This window comes from Alligator mississippiensis, chromosome 1, assembly GCF_030867095.1.
Source record: "Alligator mississippiensis isolate rAllMis1 chromosome 1, rAllMis1, whole genome shotgun sequence".
NCBI lineage: Eukaryota > Metazoa > Chordata > Crocodylia > Alligatoridae > Alligator > Alligator mississippiensis.
Genome location: NC_081824.1, coordinates 124,417,989 through 124,439,169, shown reverse-complemented (window position 1 = coordinate 124,439,169; position 21,181 = coordinate 124,417,989). Strand labels below are relative to the sequence as shown.

The window sequence follows — 21,181 nt, the reverse complement described above, 5'->3', positions numbered from 1 at the left end:
GGTCCTTCTCTGGACTCTCCAGGTTATCCGCATCCCTCTTGAAGTGCGGCACCCAGAACTGCACGCAGTACTCCAACTGCCGTCTGACCAGCACCCGATAGAGGGGAAGTATCACCTCCTTGGATCTATTCGTCATGCATCTGCTGATGCACGATAAAGTGCCATTGGCTTTTCTGATGACTTCGTCACAGACGACTCATGTTCATCTTGGAGTCCACTAGGACTCCAAGGTCCCTTTCCACTTCCATTCCACCCAGCAGGTCATTCCCTAGGCTGTAGGTGTGCTGGACATTTTTCCTCCCTAGGTGCAGCACTTTGCATTTCTCCTTGTTGAACTGCATCCTGTTGTTTTCTGCCCACTTGTCCAACCTGTCCAGGTCTGCTTGCAGCTGTTCCCTGCCCTCTGGCATGTCCACTTCTCCCCACAGTTTTGTGTCATCCGCAAACTTGGACAGAGTACACTTCACTCCCTCGTCCAAGTTGCTGATGAAGAGATAAAAGACTTTCGGTCCCAGGACCGAGCCCTGCGGGACCCCACTGCCCACACCCTTCCAGGTCGAAACCGACCCATCCACCACGACTCTCTGGGTGCAACCCTCTAGTCAATTCACAACCCACTGGACTGTGTAGTCCTCCAAGTCACAGCCTCTTAACTTGTTCACCAGTGTGGGGTGGGATACTGTATCAAAGGCCTTCCTGAAGTCTAAGTATACGACATCCACCCCTACTCCTGTGTCCAGGCATTTCGTAACCTGGTCATAAAAAGAGACTAGATTAGTCAGGCACGATCTGCCTGCTACGAACCCGTGCTGGTTTCCCCTCAGCATAATTTGCCCTGCCGCGCTCTCACAAATGTGAGCCTTGATAATTTTTTCAAAGATTTTGCTGAGGATGGAGGTGAGTGACTGGCCTATAGTTGCCCAGGTCCTCCTTCCTCCCCTTCTTGAAAATGGGGACCACACTGGCCCTTTTCCACTCCTCCGGGACTTGGCCCGTGCGCCACGAGCGTTCAAATATTCCCGCCAGTGGCTCGGCAATGATGTCAGCCAGTGCCTTCAGCACCCTCGGATGGAGCTCATCCGGGCCTGCCGACTTAAAGGCATCCAGTTCTTCCAAGTGACTCTGCACCATCTCAGGGTCTACACATGGTAGTCTAGCGCCTTGCTGCTGCCTCTCTACAATCCCAGTGAGAGACTTGTCATGCCCCTCGCTTAGGAACACTGAGGCAAAGTACTCGTTGAGGAGTTCAGCCTTGTCCCCCCTGTCTGTCACCAATTGCTTCTGCCCATTTAGCAGGGGTCCTATTCCTCCCTGGGCCTTCCTTTTACTCTCTATATATCTAAAAAACAATTTCTTGTTGTCTTTTACTTGGGATGCCATCCTCAGCTCCATGGTAGCTTTGGCCCGTCTAACTGCCTGCCTACAAGCACGAGCAGAGGAGGTATATTCGTCTTTGGTGATTTCTCCCTGTTTCCACTTTTTATGTGCTCCCCTTTTGGCCCTTAAGCTGCCCTGGATTTCTATGGTCAGCCAAGGAAGCCTCCTGGCCCCTTTCCCTCTTTTTCCTCGCATCGGGATCGTCTCGCTTTGTGCCCGAAGGATCATTTCCTTAAGGCACAGCCACCCTTCTTGGGCTCCCATCACTTCAAAACTCCTACTCTGCAGTGCATCCTTGACTAATCGCCTGAGTTCATTGAGATCAGCTTTCCTAAAGTCCAGCACTTTCACCCTACTAGTTACCTTACCCACTCGACGTTTTATGAAGAAACGGCTATGGCTAAGCTAGAAGTAGAACTCCGAAATCTATCCCTCTGCTCTACCCTTTAGACCAGGCCTATCCAACTTCGGTGCAGCCAGGGACCACATACCATGTGGGCGCACCCAATGGGGGCAGCCATTACACCCCCCACCCCAGATCCCTCTCTGCCCCCTGGGCAGTGCCATCAGGGTGCGGGCCCTTACTCCATGGGCAGCATCAGCTGCCCCCATGACACGGCAGCGGAAGAAGTGTCTGCAGGGGCCCTGTGGGCCACAAGTTAACTGCTCATGGATCATATGTGGCCCATGGACAACCAGCTAAGCAGCCCTGCTATCTCTTCATTGCTTTTTTTGATGGTGTTGGCACCTTCATGGTTATAGCTCAGGTGCAAGTGCATTTTTGAGGAAAGCGTAAGCCTTGTCTAAATGACAAAGTTACATGGTTTAAATTCATGTTACTCTCATTTTAATTTGGGCAGCTTGTTTCAGTTTAGCTTAGGTGAAGTCTTTTAGAGATCGGTTTAAGACAAAACAAAAGTACATCCACACAGAGGTTTCCCCAATTGTACTAAATCAAGTAAAAGGGAGAAAGAAAAAAAAAAGAAAAAAGAGTCACACCTTTATAATTATACCTGTGCTGTTTTTTGTAGCTGTGGCAAAGATGCAGTCAAACGAGAACAGAGAAAACATGAAGAGGGATTTCAAAGCAACAAACATTTTGAAGAATATGTTCAAGGCAGAATTCAATAAACCCAGCTAACAGTCCCTTCCGATCCATCTCTAACATCTTCCCCTCCTCCCGCACAAGATTACACACATACAGTCTGCCTGTTTTTAAATACTGTAAAGTATGAATTGCAGGCTGCAAGGAAAGGAATCAAGCCAGTTCGCTACTCCTCTATATAATCCTTCATCAGTCACTGTCACCTCACCTAATTCACACTGCTCACTCCACCACAATGATGTTCTTAGTTCAATCTGTAACTGGAAATAAGCAGTAAGCAACTTGCTAAGGCCCTCCACCCTACAACAGTAAAAGGAGGTTGTTTCCTTGCATTCACACACACACAGGGATAGATCTATGTAAAAATAAGTATGGCACCTCATCATGAATCCTGGCTTTGTCTCCTCTGTTTGAAGGCACAAGGGAGCTGATTTAAAAGTGTGACAATGGCCTCTGTAGGCAGCATAATATGGAAGAATCTGCATTACCCATATCTTCCCAAAATGTAGGCATAAGGGATGAATGAACAGGAGACGTAAACAGGTAAAGAAAACTCCAGAACAGAACATTACAGAACATTAGAGTAGCTGGGAGCAGCTTCCAGGGGCTGTTCCAGTAGCTGGATGGACCAAGAAACACAAGAGCAAGGAAGTAGCTCTCCCATTAACGCCCGAGTGCAGCTCAGTCAGACCTAAGTATCCAGTCCATTTAAGCTTAAAATCTCTAATGCAGCAAGAATGGGGTCGTGAACAAACTTTAAAAATGGGTCAACAAACTTTAAAACTGGATTCTCCTTTAAAGAAGAAAAATGTAGGAAATTGTGGTTTCCCCTTGCAGGCCAGCACAGCCTGTGAGGGGCTCTTGGGGTCTGGGGGCAGTTGATCAGGAGCAACGGGTTCTGGGTCAGGACTGGCCACTGATGTTTACAAAGGGGTCCTGGTACAAAAACAGTTGAGAAAAACTAATCTAAAGCACCTCAGGCCTGATGCAACCATGACCTAAATGAGAATTAGATTGGAACTACTTCAGCATAATATTTATGACTTTGCACAAAAGATTACTTTACAGATAAATATTTAAAAAGCACCTGTCACACTTATAAAGTGGTACCCAGATTACCGGCCTTACCAACTCTGAATTCAATGTCCCAGGGGGAGATCAACAGTACTGGTCCTGCTCAGTTTCTATCATGACCATTTAATAAACCAGTTGTCACTCTCTCTCACCAACTATAGCAAGGCAAGAATACCAAAGGCCCTGGAGTCCCACAAAACCATGTACCACTGTTGGACAGTTCATTAGAAGTCATGGATCAGGAGTGGTGGTGAGGAATAACACTGTGTATCCACATGTTAGGACATTTCCTGCAACAGCCTGCTTTCCTTCAGAAGTACAAGGATGAATATGTATAGGTAGATACATATGTTCTTTTCTCTGAGTTCATACACATACTTTTACACCCACTCTGAATTTTCTCTTCTACTTGATACCACATTAGCAGAAAGAATGTGAACAAAGCCACACATTCCATATTCTACTTCTGAATACCATTCAGTTTTGAAGCATACAAGCCACAAGCTTGAGCACAAAGTTCTGTTTCCAAACTCAATTCAGCTTATTTTTATATCATGATAGTCATATAAAATCCATGCAAAATAATATGCAAAAAATGCTCTTTCAGAACAAGAGGAATGCTAGACAAACCTGAGACGTTAAAAAGACAATTATTATCAAACAAGTTTCACAAGGAACATTTAGTACAATAAGTGAAAATGTTCAGCTCCTTTATTTCAGATTAAATTTTCAGGACTGCAGAGCTATCTGGTTGCTGTCACCATCCCAGAGTTTCACAAGTGGTGTAATATATCACATATATAATTCAACACAGTGTTAATCCTTATCCACTGTGGTTAGCCATGCAGAAGTTATTCTACAAGAGTGTGCTACTAAAGCTGCTTCTACTCCATGCCACGTGCGGAGCTTTCTGGCAAACAAAGAAAGGCAGCATCCACTGCACCACGGCTGAACTGTGGACTAACTGCTGCTCTTCCTTCATTCGGACACCAGGTGCAGAAGCACTGTGGGATCCCTATGGGCAAGAGAGAGAAACAGCAGCAAATAGTAGTAGACTCAGATCATTTCCTTTGACTGCAAGGTTTATTAGAGTAGTATAACAGCAGCAGCAATCCTAAAATGAGACCAAGTTTGGAAGTGAAGGTGTAAAGGTGTCAGGTAGCCAAGGCTTTCAATCTGCACTTTTTACAGACATGAAACAGGAATCCTGGAAGATTTCAAAGTTTCACAAATTTGTGTTTCTGTGAAAGCAAAAGATCACTTTGTCCAGGATAATTAAGCTTTACAACTAAAACCTACAAACAAAAGGAACATGGAAAAAGCTCCCAGTTCCCTTAATTCATTCCAGCATCTGAGTAGTATTCTGTACCTCACATAATGTCTTTCTGCCACTTAAAATCCTCTTGCAATTTTAGCTCCATCAGGTATTCCTCACTTCCTACCCCAAATGTAAAACACTTCTCCCCAGGGACATTCCTGGATTTCCCTTGCTGGAGCATAACACTGTTAAACATTAGTAAATTAGTGTTTGTACACTGTATGTGAATAAGATGAAAAACACTGCATATGCTATATAGTGTTTTTAGTATAATAAAGTGTACATCTACCACATCTTACACAGAAATGTTAAATAATGGTTAACCTAAAAGAAGAACCAGGATAGTTCTTTCACAATCCATATTCCAAGGTGTTACATGTGTGACTAATGCATATTTTAAATACCTCTTTACATGTTACGGTCTTCTAGTCTGGTGATGGCCATTCTAACATCTAAGACTTCCAAAGGGAAACAAGTTCTCATAGGAAATTACTTAGGTCAGTGACCCTCACCTTTTCAACCCCATAGCCTGGATGAGTAGTGTAGGGCCAGTCGACAGGCTGGATCTGGACCCCGTGCTGCCAAATCTGCCCCACGCAGCTCCCCACTGCTCTGGAAGTTTTTGCCGCTCACTCCCCAGCTGCCATTAACGCTGCCACCACCTCCCTGCTACCAAATTTTCAGACTCATGGGAAGCCCTGCAGGCTGGATAACACTGTTCTGCAAGCTGGATCTGGCCCACAGGCCAGCAGTTGAACATCCCTTACCTAGTTCACTCTAATTTTCTGCTCTTCCCTCTTGTTTGATAGAGGGAGAAAGAAGTACTTATCGTTTCAGGAGCAAGCCACCCAGCCAGTATACGTGTGTACATCTCTGGTGTCTAATACAAACACTGAGAGGAAAGCTAGGCAGATATGTACACTAGGACAACCGTACGTCTTACATTTCTGCTAACAAGTTTTTGCCCAACCCTACGCTATGGTTTATGAACAACAGATGCAAGACACAATAAAAAAAAAAATTAAAAAAAAAAATCACAAAACCAAATCCTCCCTTGCCTATAAAACAGTACATATGACACAACTAGCTGATTTACACTGAAGTACAGACAGAAATAATAAGAAAGCCACATTCAGTATGCTCAGAAAGTAAAATTGTTTCATTCCAACAAAGTCAAGCTCAAGAGCCCCCACCAAGTGTAGCTACCCCCTCAGCATTCCACAGGATTATTTGTGGCTGCCCAGCTGGGTGGGGATCCTTCCGTGAAGAAGCACAAAAGTAAAATTTTCCAACATATTCAAGAAATTATACCCATTCCCTGCTCGCTCATTTTAGCAGGTCCACCACAAGTTTTATGCAAACAGAGAAACAGAGGAGGCGATGGAGGGAGGGGGGGCAGGGGAAAAACAGGCAGTGGAAAGGTAGACAGGCTATATTAAAAAAAAAAAAAAGCAACCAAACAAACACCCACATACACACACACACAAAAAAAAAAAAGAGAGCTAGCAAACCCATAGCAGGAAATGCAAAACTTGGAAACAGAACACAAAGAAAGAAATCTAGGTTTTAAATGCATTTATTGGAACATCAGTCACCAGCTTGGGAGACATCTTTTCCACCTATTCAGCATCTATTCCATCCTCCTCAAGTCCCTCCATACCTCTTAAAGTATCTGATTTTCTAACATATCTTTATCTGAGTCTTAACACTATTGTCACAAAAAGCAGATCAGGAGAGGACCCAACTTTGCGTTAAGCATTTTATAAAGCCTCCAGCAGAACAGTATAGGATCACATGGGCAATAGAACAGGATCACTGGGGGCGTCCCCCCACAGCAAAACTCACGGACCAGGACCAGCACTACATCCAGCACTCCCACTCCCTGACCACTCCTCCCACCTGCTCCCCCTGCCCATTGCCTAAGCAGGGAGCATGGCCTGTCAGGCAGTGCACATGTACCCCCATGTACCCCATATGCGTCACCACTGGGATAATACTTAAACCAAGTGGGCTAAGTGGTAAAATAGGATTTGGCCCATCATCAGAATCACTGAGCATACTATGGCACATCCTCTGGATGCTAAATATACAGACTCCCACATTATCATCATAGGCAATCCCTTGCAGTTGAGGGTAGTCATTATCATGACTGCCTTATTTGTGGATCCAAAGATAGCTGATGAGGCCAATCTGGGATCGACAGGTTCTGCAATTCAGGCACATGTTTCCACACAGGCTGTGTGGCGCTGGATTCTTGGTTCAGTCCACAACATGGTGTTTCTGCCACTCCCACTTTTCCATCTCTTAGTGTCATTGTGAGGTTTCAAAATACTGAGATCCTTGCAGCAGATTCTTCCTTCATTTGGGGAGGTCCTGGGCAATAGTCTCCCATGAGCTGATGTTGATGCTACATTTTTTTTTTCCAAGTTGACCTCGAGGATGTCCCTGAAGCACTTTCTCTGCCCTCGTCTTGACCGTACACCTTGACAGAACTGGGAGAATACAGCTTGCTTTGGGAATCTGGAGTCAGGCATGCACATATCATGGTCAGCCCAGTGACGTTGATGCCAGATGATCATCACCTCAATGCTCATGGTTTTGTTTGCAAGAGGATGCTAATATTGGTGCATACATCTTCCCACTAGATTCAAAGGATGTTCTGCAGGTAGCATTGATGGTACTTCTCCAATGACTTCAGGTATCTCTTGTACACTGCCCATGCCTCAGCTCCAAATGATAAGGTGGGGATCATGACTGCTTGATAAACCATAGCTTGGTTTCAGATCTGATGCTGCAGTCTTCAAACACCTATTTCCTCAGGCGTCTGAAGGTTGCACTTTCCACATCTGAGGCGATGTTGGATTTCTTTGATGTCAGCCTTCAGTAAGAAATGGCTTCCAAGATATGGGAAATACTCAATGTTCTGCTGAGTCTCCGTAAATCTGAATGATCAGAGCTGGAGGCTGTTCATTAACAGCTTGTTGATGGAGGATCTTAATATTCTGAATGTTAAGTGCCAGTCCCATGTTTCTGTATGCCTCAGTAAAGATGTCAACAATTGCCTGAAGATTTGCTTTCGAGTAAGCACGCACTACAGCATCGTCACCATACTGGAACTCAATGACCGAAGTCAGGGTGGTCTTGGTTTAGCCTCAAAGTTGGCTGAGATTCAATAGGAAAGAAGCCATCAACACTGGCTGAAAGAAACATTTTGAAGACCTTCTCAATCAAGACTCTGTTGTTGATGAGAGTGTTTTCAACTCCATCTTGCAGCACCCAGTCAGAGATGATCTCAGAATCCCTCCAACCTTTGGCAAGGAAAGCCATTAATCAGATGAAGAACAAGGCAACTGGAGCAGATGGAATCCCTGTCAAAATCTTCAAGCAGGGGGGAGAGGAGCTTATATGACTTTATCTTAAAGATCTGGAACCATGAGAAAATCCTAGATGACCTGAAGGTTGTCATGATCATGACAATGTTCAAGAAAGGAGACAAGTCTGACTGTGGAAATTACAGAGGAATTGCCTTGCTGTCCACCACAGGGAAGATCACTGCAAGAACCCTCCTGAATTGTCTCCTTCCATTTGCCAAAGAGCTTCTCCTGGAATCACAGTGTGGGTTCATGGCATCAAGAAGCACAATCAATATAATCTTCACTGCTTGCCAGCTGCAGGAAAAATGCTAGGAACAACATAAACTTCTCTACATGGCCTTCTTTGACCTCATAAAATCCTTCCGTTCCGTCAACCGAGAAACGCTGTTGAGCATCATTCTGAGGTATGGAATTCATCACCTTTTCACTCACTGAAATTAATCACCATTCTATACCTGCTCAATGACAGTATGCAAGTGGTGAGTTATGCAAGGCTGCATCATTGCTCCAGCACGCTTTTTGATATTTCTTACCACGTCCAGTTAGCGTGGAGCTAAGCTACTAAATAGACTTCCATAAAAGGCCACAATCAAGAGAACTGCAAATACTAGCACTGTTAGGTGTGTAAACAGATACACAATTCACGAGACACCCAGACACTTCAAACAGTAATCTACAGTGTCAAACCCATTCTGACCTGTTTCAGTCTGAGTCCTTTGAAGCAAAATAGGATTTGCTCGATTATTTTTCCATAGTCAAAAAAACAAAGTGAAAGCTAAGACCCAGCATTTTCTGAGGGTTCTCTCAAGTCTAAAAAAGCTGAGTACCACTGTAGTAAAGCTTTAATGTTAATTAAATCTATATTCTTTTTCATTGTAGATATCTCACTGAAAATTTAAACTAGCTGATGGTATTTAAAGTTTGTCAAAGTCATTTATAAAGTGGGGGGGGGGCAAAATCACTGATCCATTAAGTCTAACTGCATCAGTTTAGTTATGAATGAGGAAAAGGTGCCCGTGCTATCACTTGAAATGGTAGAGCTGTTGTCACTGGAATCTTAAATCACTTACATCTCTCTAACGTTCGTCAGCAACTTCAACAGATTACCAGTTTTGTTGCTCCAGGGCTTTATTAAGTCAAAGCAGCCAACACCGAGAAAAGGGGAGGGAAGAAAAGACAGAGAAAGTAAGAAGTGTTAGATCTCAACACGTCTCATTCAGTCATGAAAAGAGTGAAAAGACAGGCAGAGAAGTGTAAACAGAATATTTTGTAATACTCCATTCTCCTGAACAACTATTAGGGAAGGCCATTTAAGAGTAAACTTCTGATACAAGTTTGAGATTCACAGCTCTCTCCTCCCCCTATCTCCTCCCCCCCAAAGTACTTCTTGACTTTAACTGATCAACTAATTCACAGCATCTGAATGGGAATCCCAAAGAAGAAAAAAAAGTTACCCCTCTTGCCTCTGACAGGGAACCTACAGGAGAAAAAGAAAAATAAACAGTTGGGGGTGGTGAGGGATAGGTGTGTACTCATGTACCCCACCTCCCCCACCACACACACACCTTTTTTTAACTGTTTTTTTCTCTTTCTGAAGTAGATGTACAAAAGAAGCCTGAAAATGTTTTGCATGTTTGCAGAGGAAGGCCTAGAGAATTAAGTTGGTTTGGTTTTGCTTTTTGTTTCTGCCGGGAGGGGAAAAGGTCTCTTTAAAAACTTTAAGGTCTCTCTAAACCTTAAATATACATCAATGCTAGTCTTTCCCGTTTTTCTTGGTCTTCCTCCTATGCTGTTTGTCAGATGACTGAATTATGAGTAGCTTAACTCCTTTACTAACATTCCGTGGTTTATTCTTAAATAATAATTTAGGATCCAAAGACAATGGCACAGCATAAATACACCTTAAGTGATTCAAATCCAAGTAGAATGTATGACCTGCTTTATTCACCAGAATGACAACACCACTTTTCCATGCCCAGGTTCATCTGACTTCAAATGAAGTTAAACAGAACAATAGGTCAATTAACATTTTAGTAGCCTGAAAACATACCATCATGTCCTACATACAAAAAATACATACCAACACGTGAGAGAGAACGACCATAGTCACACAGCATATTGGAAGACTACACCTGAATTTCTTGGACCACTAATCTCAACTTTAAAAACCTTTCACGTTCAGCCAAAGTATTTGTGACACAGAACTACAGAAACTTTGACATGAAACCCACACCAACATAATCCCCATCCCAACAACAGCAGCAATAAACTACAATTTGAAAAAAAAATAAAGTGACATGACAAAATAAGAAGGGCTAAAAGAAAGTTAAGCGCACACATGCACACAAAGTAAAAGAGCAGAATTCAGCTGCAGGGATACCACATCACAATTTAAGATAGTGAATACAACGATAACATTTTTAAAAATAACTTGAAGTACCATAAGGAGGCCCATATTTGGGCAGGATGAGACAACTGCAAAAGGCATGAGAAGCTTCCAAAGCAAATTCAAATTCATTTAAGACTGTATTTTAGAAAATGGAGAGTTAACCAAAAATCATTTGCAACTTACAAACACTGCTACTACAAAGGATGAATTAAATACAAAGCCCAACATCTCCCAGGACTCAATGTGACAATAAATATATTTGGTAACCTGATCAAACACAGAACTACTGGCACATTTCCACTCTATATACCAGTTTCTTCACCCAATACTTACTAAATTCATAATCAATATGCTCTAGAATTGAGGCTTAACAGACAGAAAATACATACATACCCTACTTTCTCAAATACAGCATGCCCTGGAATACAATACACACCTTGTTTTTTCCTCACTGCCTTTCTTGTAGGAAGGAGCTGAGTACCAGCAGCTAAGGAGCAGAACTTGCTCATTATTTTTCTCCCTGTGAGTCCTGTGCAGATTTTATTTCACTTTTGCCCATAACCAGTAGAAACTGTTCTTACCATAGTTGCCAAGTATAATGTGCACTATCATTTCTAACATCAGGTTTTTTAGGTGGGAATGCATTTTAAGTGAGAAAATACGGTATTTTAGAATGATAGAGTGATATTGCAGCCATGATGATCCAGAAAATATGCAAGCAGCACAAATTCTTGAGGGCAATATCTATCTAGATTATCCCAAGCATGCAGTTTGTCAAATAAAGGGTATCACCAAACAAGTCCTTGCTACTTGCATATTTTTCAGTTGTACTGTGCTTCCTTAGCTATAGTAAGTCTAGAAAAGTTTCTAAATGTATTCCCATCTTCTCCAAGTCATTACTTGAAGTAAAAAATTAACAGACCATGTTATATTTTAGCTAGGTTGGGTTGATAGGTTTTTTTCATTAACAAGGGGCATAGTGACCTGATCTTTATATCATGAATTTTAATTACCTAACATCAGACAGTTAAATTTAGCCCTAGTTTTCCATCTGAATAGATCTACATGAATAACCTTTCTCCCAGCCCTACACTAGGCAAGTTAGGAGTGCCTGCTGATATTTCATTCAACCCATTTTTGTTCCAGTGTTTTACCTGCTATACTTCCTGTACCCAGACTAAGTAAAGCAGTGGGTCAAGTGTGACACAGATCTGGCATACGTGAGCAGGGGTGCATGTTAAGTGGGAACATCTTGTAGGTATTAAGCTACTGAAGATCTGTATCCAACAGTATGCCGAACAACACAAATCAATTCACTATAAGTAGCAGCTCTGTTCTCGACTTTTGTGATCTCTACCCTCCTTCTACATTTGTTAAACTTTCTTCCTCAAAAGTGAATACATTTTTTCCATTCCTAACACAGGTTTCCTTCAGTCTGGGCAGTTTGCCATGGAGCAACAAGGCCATTCTGAAAATAAAGCTTGAAAAGATAAGGAAAGAAAAAGTGAATGGTCTTCAAATCTCTTCAATAAAATAAAATTCCTCATTTCACTTGAGAGAGAGAACTCCATCCTTTTCAAAGAGCAAGCCCATGAACCAGCCCAGAGTATTGCACAATGGAGATCTGCCCAAACCCAGACCAAAGCTACAATACCTGTAAAGCTATTATTTAAGGTTTTAAATTGAAAAAGGGTTTTCCAAAAATATTATAATTGAAATTTAAGAAGCAAGCTGCAACAACTACTGGGAAGTGAAGGGTACAAACCCATCACTCCACGTCAGACGCAGACAAACCCTACATTCCTTAGAAGAGCAACATACTGTACTTCATGGGTAGGAACTGAAGCTGTCAATTTGCTGAATTATCTTTATTATGTACTTTCTAGGTGTTCTTCTTTAATGTTTCTGAAAACATGTTGATTTTGCATGAAACAGGTTGTGATCTCCTGAAAGACTTGCCACCATCCTTACCGTCATATATGCTCTGAACATGGGAGTCATTCAGTTACTATGGATGTAGGCACTATTTCTCTTGAATTAAACTACCCAGTTTCACCACAGCTCAACATACTTGTGTTCCAGCCATAAGGATCCAATAGCAAGGGAGTAGGCTGGGAAGCAGACAGGAGATTGGGAATTTGGGAACATTCTCCTATCAGTTGTAGTTACACAAAAGTATTATCAGTAATATACACCAGTTCATATCATTTTTAATAGCACAGGGTTATCTAGCAAACTAAAATTCTCATTGCTGTTACGGCAATGGGTAAGCCCGCCACACTGCTTAGCTGAAAACAAAAGCTGGCCTAACAAATTCAATATAGAATTAGTTTCTACAAAGATAAGTGTGATAAGGCAAGGTAAGGATTCTCCCTATTCTCTGGAGGGATTTAGTTATTTTTATAAAAGCTTTACACACTTTAGTTGGTTTTCTCTATACTGGCAAACAGTATAGAATAAAGTCTAGATGGTCCCAAAGTACATTCACTCTCAAACCTTAACAAGGTTGGTAAAGCAGGGCTAAAATGGCCATCTGCATCCTCTACTGCTGCTTGCTTAAACACTGCACACAGCTGCTTTAAGCTAAAAAAAGATCTAGGTGCTGGCTGGCATTTACGTTTTGGAGCTGTTCCATGGCATCACTATAATTTTACAGGGCAGAAGAATTTCAAGCATTAAATTCTCCGAACACCTTCAAGAGGTAGCTAAGTACTATTCCTTTTTATTGGAATGGGGACACTGAGGCAAAGAACAATTAAGTTCTTAGCTCAAAGTCATTTTTCCAACATAAATTCACCTTACTGTACAGTAAGTAAATGTATTATTTTCAAGGATGCCACTTTATGAACTCATAGAAGTCTTTGCTACATCTGTATTCTCTTTTGCACAGCAATTAAATGTGTGGTTATGCAAGTTGCACTTAGTTATCTGTACTACAAGTAAAAAGGTTGAAACAGACCTCTTCAAAATTACTGGAAGCTGAGATGACTATTTGAACTAGTTATGTTGCTATTATGGAAAACAATAAAAATTGTAATTATAGGATCTGCTTTTAAGTTAGTTTAAAAAAAAAAAAGAAAGAAAAAAAAAGAAAAACCCATTATTCACCTTGTTCCACCATGGCATTCTTCATATGAAAGTATAATTAAAGCTGCCTTTTTTGTTTTGTAAAAGCTTTTTTGTATTTCAGTTGTATAGTGGTAGGTTAAGAAACTGTGATACTGACATTTGGACAAATAACAGCTTATTATTTGCAAAATGAGGAGGCTGACATTTAGAGAACATAAGATATGACCCTTCCGACTCCCCTGAAAAGGGGGGGGGGGAAGGTGTCTCTCACACACACACACACACACGCAGAGTCAAAAAGCTACTAGACAAGGTAACGTTGTGTAAAGTTAAATGCTGTTCTTTTAACAGAGAGAGAATTTAACTAAAAATAGTCTAAATTTGTAGTTGGCAGACTACAAATTTTTTCACTTGTTTCACTTTCTGCATCAATTTAAGAATGCCTGTTATTAAAAGCAAGGATCATCTAGATCAGCAAAATAGAATTTACAGCTTCTTTGGAAGATGTCCATCCTGTATATAAAAGCATAAATTCCATTTCTCAAATGTGATATCCATGGATATTAAAGTCACGCCAATGTTGAAACCTAACTGAACTCGCACAAAACTTGGAGTACTACTGCAATAAAAATTGGATCCAGCAGCCATTGTTTGAAGTCTGGTATGCCTCCAGCCATAAAGGAACCAGGTGATACAAAATAAACATTTTTTTATGTATGGACCCAGACCAAAAAAGTCAGCAAAAATAGTCATAGATTCTAACTAGGATCAAGGAGGAAAAAGTCAATGCTACATCAGAAAGAGTGGCAAGACATGTGCCTTTATGCAGAACACTCTCTATTAAAAAAAAAAATAAAATCAGAACAATAACCCAATCAAGACTCTAGCAAAGCAAAATTGTTTCTGGAGAAGTAAGTGGGTGTATTGCTATTGAAATCATATAGCCAAGATTTTACACACACGCTTTAAACAGTGAGGGTTCAATTCTCATTCGCGTTCAAAATATTATACTAGCAATTTAAAAGGGTCTTAAAGTAAGTGCGAATTAAGGTCCTTTAAAAGTGACAGAATAGTATAAACAGACTTTACTGTAAGTGAGAATACAGGCCAGATCATCATCAGAAGTATATTAAACAACAAACATTATAAAACATTGGAACAAAAATGGGTTGAAAGAAAAATAATTTCTCTCTTCAAACTTCCAAGGGAAGGGAGGGCGCGGGGGGGGGGGGAGGGGGGGCAGGGGGAGGGGAGGGGAGAGATGGATTCAATTTCCCCTTCTTTCTGGGATATCCAGGATTTGTACAGAATCTGCACCAATGAATTAAGTAAACGTACTTCTGTAATCATTTAAAAAATACCAACAAGATGCAACAGTTTTTTTGGCAACATCTTTTACTGGCTGGCTGTATAGTCAAGAAAAATGTTAGACAAGCTTTGGGGCACAACGTTCCCTTTCTCTAGTCTAGGAAAGAAACAGACATTGCCTAAGTTACATACCAGATAAATCAATGACTTTGGTTTAACTGTACTACATAAATGAAAATAAGCACTTGAACAAATGGAAGAGGGCTGGAAAACTGCAGAGCACTGCGGCTTCAGGAACACTCCAACTGTACTAAAAGTATTTAGTGGCAGAAGGAAAAAAAAAAAATCTGTGTGTCAGTTTAGTGAGACAATGGTCAAAAAATACACATTTTTATTTATAATATAGTAAAATAATAGCAGGTATGAATTGTTTTTAATTCCCTTCTCAGATTCCTCCCTCTTCACCTCCAGCTTCACAAAAAGCTATTACACCTACACAGGCTCTTAGTCTGCACATAGCACATTATCTGAGCATCTTCCAGTCATGTATTAAGCAACATAGCCAACATCTGTCATCTTTTTAGTTTGATCTCCAATTCTTTCCTCTGTCACAACCCAAGGGTGTGATTTTTGTTTTGCGTGTGCTTTGGCGCCACTGAATTATTTTCCCACCAATTTGTAGCTTTCTTTGCAGTGTGCATTTCTTCTTTGCAGTTAAGAAATGCTCGTTGCAAAGAGTTCCCGCCATTTGTATGATAATTCGAGCCCCATTATTGGCTTGCATGAAATTATTCACACATGGCGGCTAGTGATTGGCTTGCTAGCCATATAAAAACCTTGAGTGGTTTCCGCCCAAGTTGGAGGACTCCACGAACACCAGGAGGAGGGATCTTCACGCTGTGTGAAGATCTCTAAGCGCTGCGGAGCCTATCGGACCCAGCGCATTTCAAGCAGGCAACAGAGGTCTGATCAGCCTCTAGCCTCTCCCCGTTGCCGTTCACAATGCTCGACGTATCCCTCTCCCTGCGCGCAAAAGGATCCACGGAGCCTCAACCACTCCGTGGGAGAGACCCGAGCTTGTCGTAGTCCTCAAACGAGGATTTAATCGAAGCTGTGCCTGGGAAACTGTGCAGCCTACACCGCGACCATCTTCGGTGTAAGTAAACAATCTTGAATCAACCACTAAGCGTCCGTGACTAATTCTAGCGCGTCGCCTGTTTTCTCCGATCCAGCATGCTCGGGCTGCTGGCCACAGCCCGCACGGCTCGAAAAAGGGCCCAGATCGCCCCCGGCCCGCACATCCTCAAGGACAGAATTGTGTGTAATGGAATTTTTTGTCTGATACAAGTTACACACAGACACAATATAAACAGTGCTCGTGTATATACCAGAGGAGGTAGGCCAACGTGTCAGATACTTACTACCTTCCACACTACAGCTGGTCAGAAAAAAAACCTTAAATCGTTTCCTCAGCAGTAATTTGTCAATTTGCCTAAATGCAAATATTTTGTAAAGACCATTCAAAGACCCAACAGAAGCCAGGCAGGGTTTTGAAAACAACTTCCCAAGAAGATTTCTGCTGGAGATTTGCTAGTGTCCTTCCAGATCACCTGACCAACTCCACAAGCAGCCCACCAAAACAACCCTCCCCGAATAAGAAACCCAAGACCTTCCACCACATTCAGTTCTATCCCCTTCCAAAAAGAAATTAAATATACTTACTTTCCCTACAAACTGAAACAAAACCAGACATCAAAATCCTCCACAAAGTGGAATCACCTTTCTCTACACTGCCATAGGGGGAGTTCACAACACAGGTGTTGGTCAAACTCAGTCTCCTATACCCAGAAGTCTATTGTGAAGGAGGAGAATAGCTGTGATTCAAGAGTCTCCATTCTAGAGCTTCAATTAGCCAGAAGACAAACTCTCTGAAGATAAGGGCAGAAACGTGGAGCTTGGTTCAATATTATTCTATGGAACAGAATCCTATGTAATACTTTGCAAGACAGGATGACGAACAAGGGATGCATTTAACATGTTTGCACTAACCTGCATTCCTGAGGAACTACAATCGCTGCTATCCTTCTTTGTTTACTGACAACTGAAGGCTGGATGTCCTGGTATAGTGCACTAATTTAGTCTGAGGGTAAATACCAGATCCCATGTATACTTCCTTGTTATCAGAAATACTATGGATTGTCATGTAAAATAAAGTTTACTTTTCAGAGCTAAAAAAAGCCAAATAAATCTCTCATGCTTTTAATAAACCCATATATTATATGACTCATCAGATAACCACCTCCATCCCAATTTACATTGTAGAGCAGCAATGAATTCTACCACAGAACTGGGAAATATGAATATACTGCAGTAATCAGATTACTTATTTGTTAACCTGCACAGCTACTGAGGAAGGAAAAGAGACCATGTAGCATCATCTGAACCATAGGAGAATAATCTCAAGTATAACATAAGAATAGCTGCAAGCTGGGGGGAGGTAAGGGAGGGAAAAAGGGAGTTAGCCACAGGTTTACCAGAAGTTGACCCTTTAAGGAAGAAGCAAGTGTAAAGAGAGATATTTGAAATTAAATGAGCAGTTTAAGTGTAAAATGAGGATTATTTTTTCCTCCCTCTCTCACCTGTAAAGTCAAAAGACAAGAAGCATCAATATATTATTTCACTGACAGTTATCCAGAACAAATCAAATTTTTGTTTTTAATGTGATTTTACCCATTTACAAAAATGTTAATTTCTCTTAAATAACAAACCGATCATCTTCAAAAGCATCTAATATCCACAAAGTAGGAGTTTGATTTCTTGCAGTACTTAACACTGAACAGTCTCTTGAACATATCAGAAAATCCTTACATCCTTCTCAACAGTGCTCCCAGCAAGCCAGTTATCCTCCAATCTGTATTTGTGCATTTGGCTCCTGTCTCTCATGTGTAGCCTTTAACATTTGTCTTTGTTGAATTTCATTTTGTTGTCCTTAGTCCAGTCCTCCAATGTATCAAGATCGCTTTGAATTTTAATCTTATCTACCAAAGCGTTTGCAGTCTAAACACTTGATAAATTGGAGGCCTGGGCTAGGGACAACAAAATAAAATTCAGCAGAGACAAATGTAAAGAGACTACACAGCAGGCAAAAAATGCACAAATACAGAACAGGGAATATGTAGCTTGGCAGAAGCAATGCTTAGAAGGTTCAAAATATACTTTAAACTCCAAGGGCATCTTTATGTGTGCTCCAGAGTGGAGGGGGGCCGGGGTGCTTTAATTAAAGCGGCTTTGAGGACCACTCTAAATTAAAGAACCCTCAGCATCACATGAATGAAGCATGGGACACTGAATACGACCAGATTTAGTTAAAGCAGCCCTCCCCCCTTCCCCTCCCCCCCACCATTTTGAAGCATGGGGACACTGAATACACGTGATGCAGAGACTGCTGGAGCATGCTAATTAGCACACATTGGAGCAGACATCCAGCATTCATGTAGGAGCCCCAAGAGTCCAGAAATACATCCCAATTTAGACTAGTTTAAACTTCCCGGAGCGTTTCAAAAGCACAAAGAAAAAAGTCATGCCCAGTCCTCCCTGAATCAGAGCGATGTTATGTGAGGACACAGGGCATTTTGTGCCTTCTGTCTGGTCATTCCTCCAGGCATCCAAAGCTGGACTGCTCCTCACGCCCCCAAACCCATGCAGGTGAATGGGGCTGCTCTGGGATGCAACTGGGACTCTACTGCCCAAAAATCTATTGCCTACAGGGACTCCCATCTTCAGGGGTGGGGAAGCAGAAAGCCTCTGTGTCAGTTTTACTGCCTTGCTAGGGACTTTTTTACTCTCTTCCAGGGAGCCCTGCTGTGCTGATTCCACCCTGCAAGAGCATCTCTATGCAATTACTGGCAATGCAAGGCACTTGAGCAGCTTTCTAGGGAAAGTCCTTTTAAAGCTGTAGTGCGAGACAGACCCTGTGGCGATCCTGAAAGCAACCAGCCCCCAAAATAAAGAAGCAGGGGACCCAAGCCTGCCCCCCCCCCCCGATACTTGTTCCTCTCGTCTAGGTTCCCCCTGTCTAGATACCATCACATAGAGTTTGGTAATGTGCAAGCAAGTACAGGCTTGGGTTCTGCAGGCCAGACATACAGAGAAACCGAGGTAGGGAAATCCTGGGCTGTGAGTTGGGTGGAGAGCAGTGATAGCAGCCTAGAAGCAAGAGGCAAGAAACACCTGGCAACCTGTTCCCTATCCCAACTGAGCCTAGGACCACATCACCCAGAATCCATAGCAAAGAGGTAACCAACAAGGTGGCTTTCCAGGGAAGGGGTTGAGAAAACTGAGGATTTCTTGGGGAGCCTTAAATCAGCCAACCCTCCAGGAACCATGAGCAGGGGACCATACAGCCCACCAGCACCAGGTAACCACTCCAGTCCAATGTCCTTGCCCACACCAGGGCTTCCTCTCCCTCTAAGGAAATCCTAGACCAACTCTGGGCAACTCCTGACACCTGGAAGGCATGATGGTCTGGTTATTCCGCTACCCCCAGGTGGCAGTTTGAAAGCAATGCCATCCCTAAAAGATAAAGAGTCTACTTAGGACCATTAGCAGCGTACATGTCAACACTTCTGTCCAGGGACAAGTGTGAACCAGTTCCCCATCAGTGACATTATTGGAATGGTTCAAATGTTATGTCCATCTGCACCCCTAGCAAGAAGAAAAACCCAAAATGTACAAATACAGAATAGGGAATAAGTGGCTTGGCAGATGTACTGCTGGGAAGTATCTTGGGACAAGTGTAGCCTGTTGCAAATACAATTTTGGTTGTATTAAAGCAGAAGCACTGTATGGAAGACATGAGAGGCCACAGAACCATTTTAACTCAGTACCGATTAGCTTCAGGAGGATGACTGCATCCAGTTTTAAAGAAAGATCCAGAGAAAATGTTTCTTGCCTCTGGATCTTTTTGAAACTTCAATTAAGCTGTACAGGAAAGGTTGAAGAAACTAGCGGTGTTTAGTTAGGAGAAAAGGAGATTAAGTGAGGACACGACAACAGTTTTCAAATATTCGAAAGACTGTCATAAGATACAACCGTTGTTGACAACAAGCTAACAACTGTTTTGCCTTGCCATAGAGAGAATAGCAACAGACACTGGGTTTAAACTACAATAAGGCATATTTAAATTTAACATCTCAGGATAATCTTTTCAAACTTTAAGAACAGTATAACAATGCAGCAAGCTGCATAGGGAAGTTGTTGAACCTTCTTCAGCAAGTTTTCAAGAAAAGGCTGGATGGGTACCCCTCGAAGTAGTTTAGAAGGAATGAATCCTGATTCTGGAGAGTTTTTCCAACCTGAAATCTGGCAGCTGAGCTCAGGATGCACAATTCCACCTTTTAAATTAACCTCTGAATAAAAAAAGCAGCTAAAAATCAAGTAACATGTTAATATTATCTTTACACCATATCATGTACAGGATGGGAGGTAGACTGTTCTCAGTGGTGATGAATAACAGAACAAGGAGCAACGGTCTCAAGTTGTAACAAAGAAGGTTTAGGCTGGATATAAGGAAAAACTCTCACTAGGAGAGTGATGAAGCACTGAAATGGACTACTGAGAGAGGTGGCGAAATCTCCATCCTTGGAGGTTTCCAAGGCCCAGCTTGACAGAGCCCTGGCTGGAAAGATGTAGGTCCAACCCTAATTTTCTATGGATTCTACATGAAATTTCACTGCAGTTACTCTTAAGCTGTTTTTGCAGGCTTTGTTCAAATACCAAATTTAATCAGCCTGTTGTAACATCACTCTCACACACACACATACAAGATTAGCACTGCTCTTATGTTCCCTTCCTCAAAATTTTACCACATGTTTTTGCAACATAGTGACTAGAGCTGAAACATATTTTAAATAATATCCCCCAGCTCCATCCCAGTCCACAAACCTGGCAGTGAGGGCAGTAGCCTGCAACTGGAGAAGAAGGGAAATACCACTAACAAAGAGACCACTTTTTTCCAAGTTTTCTCCATTCTGGCTCAGTCTTTTTTTTTTTTTTTTTTTTAAACATGTTACCCAACAGTATATATTACTACCAGTATTACATTTCATTTGATGAACCAAATCAGTTAGACCACAAAACTCTTTTTTTTTTTTTAAATATATTCCCAC

At 41.9% G+C, this 21,181-nt stretch overlaps 1 protein-coding gene across 8 annotated transcripts in view; it reads right to left on the bottom strand.

Annotated features, from left to right (window-relative positions):
* The window catches only part of UTRN (utrophin), a 631,944-nt gene that overhangs the window by 533,739 nt on the left and 77,024 nt on the right, over positions 1-21,181 (bottom strand). Inside the window, exon 1 of one of the 8 annotated variants that reach the window (XM_019488373.2) lies at positions 11,074-11,161. The exons of the other annotated variants lie outside the window; for them this stretch is intronic. Coding sequence (XP_019343918.1) covers positions 11,074-11,146 — 73 coding nt within the window. The 5' untranslated portion in view covers positions 11,147-11,161. Of the gene's footprint in view, positions 1-11,073; positions 11,162-21,181 lie in introns of those variants that run through there. 8 annotated transcript variants of the gene reach the window in all.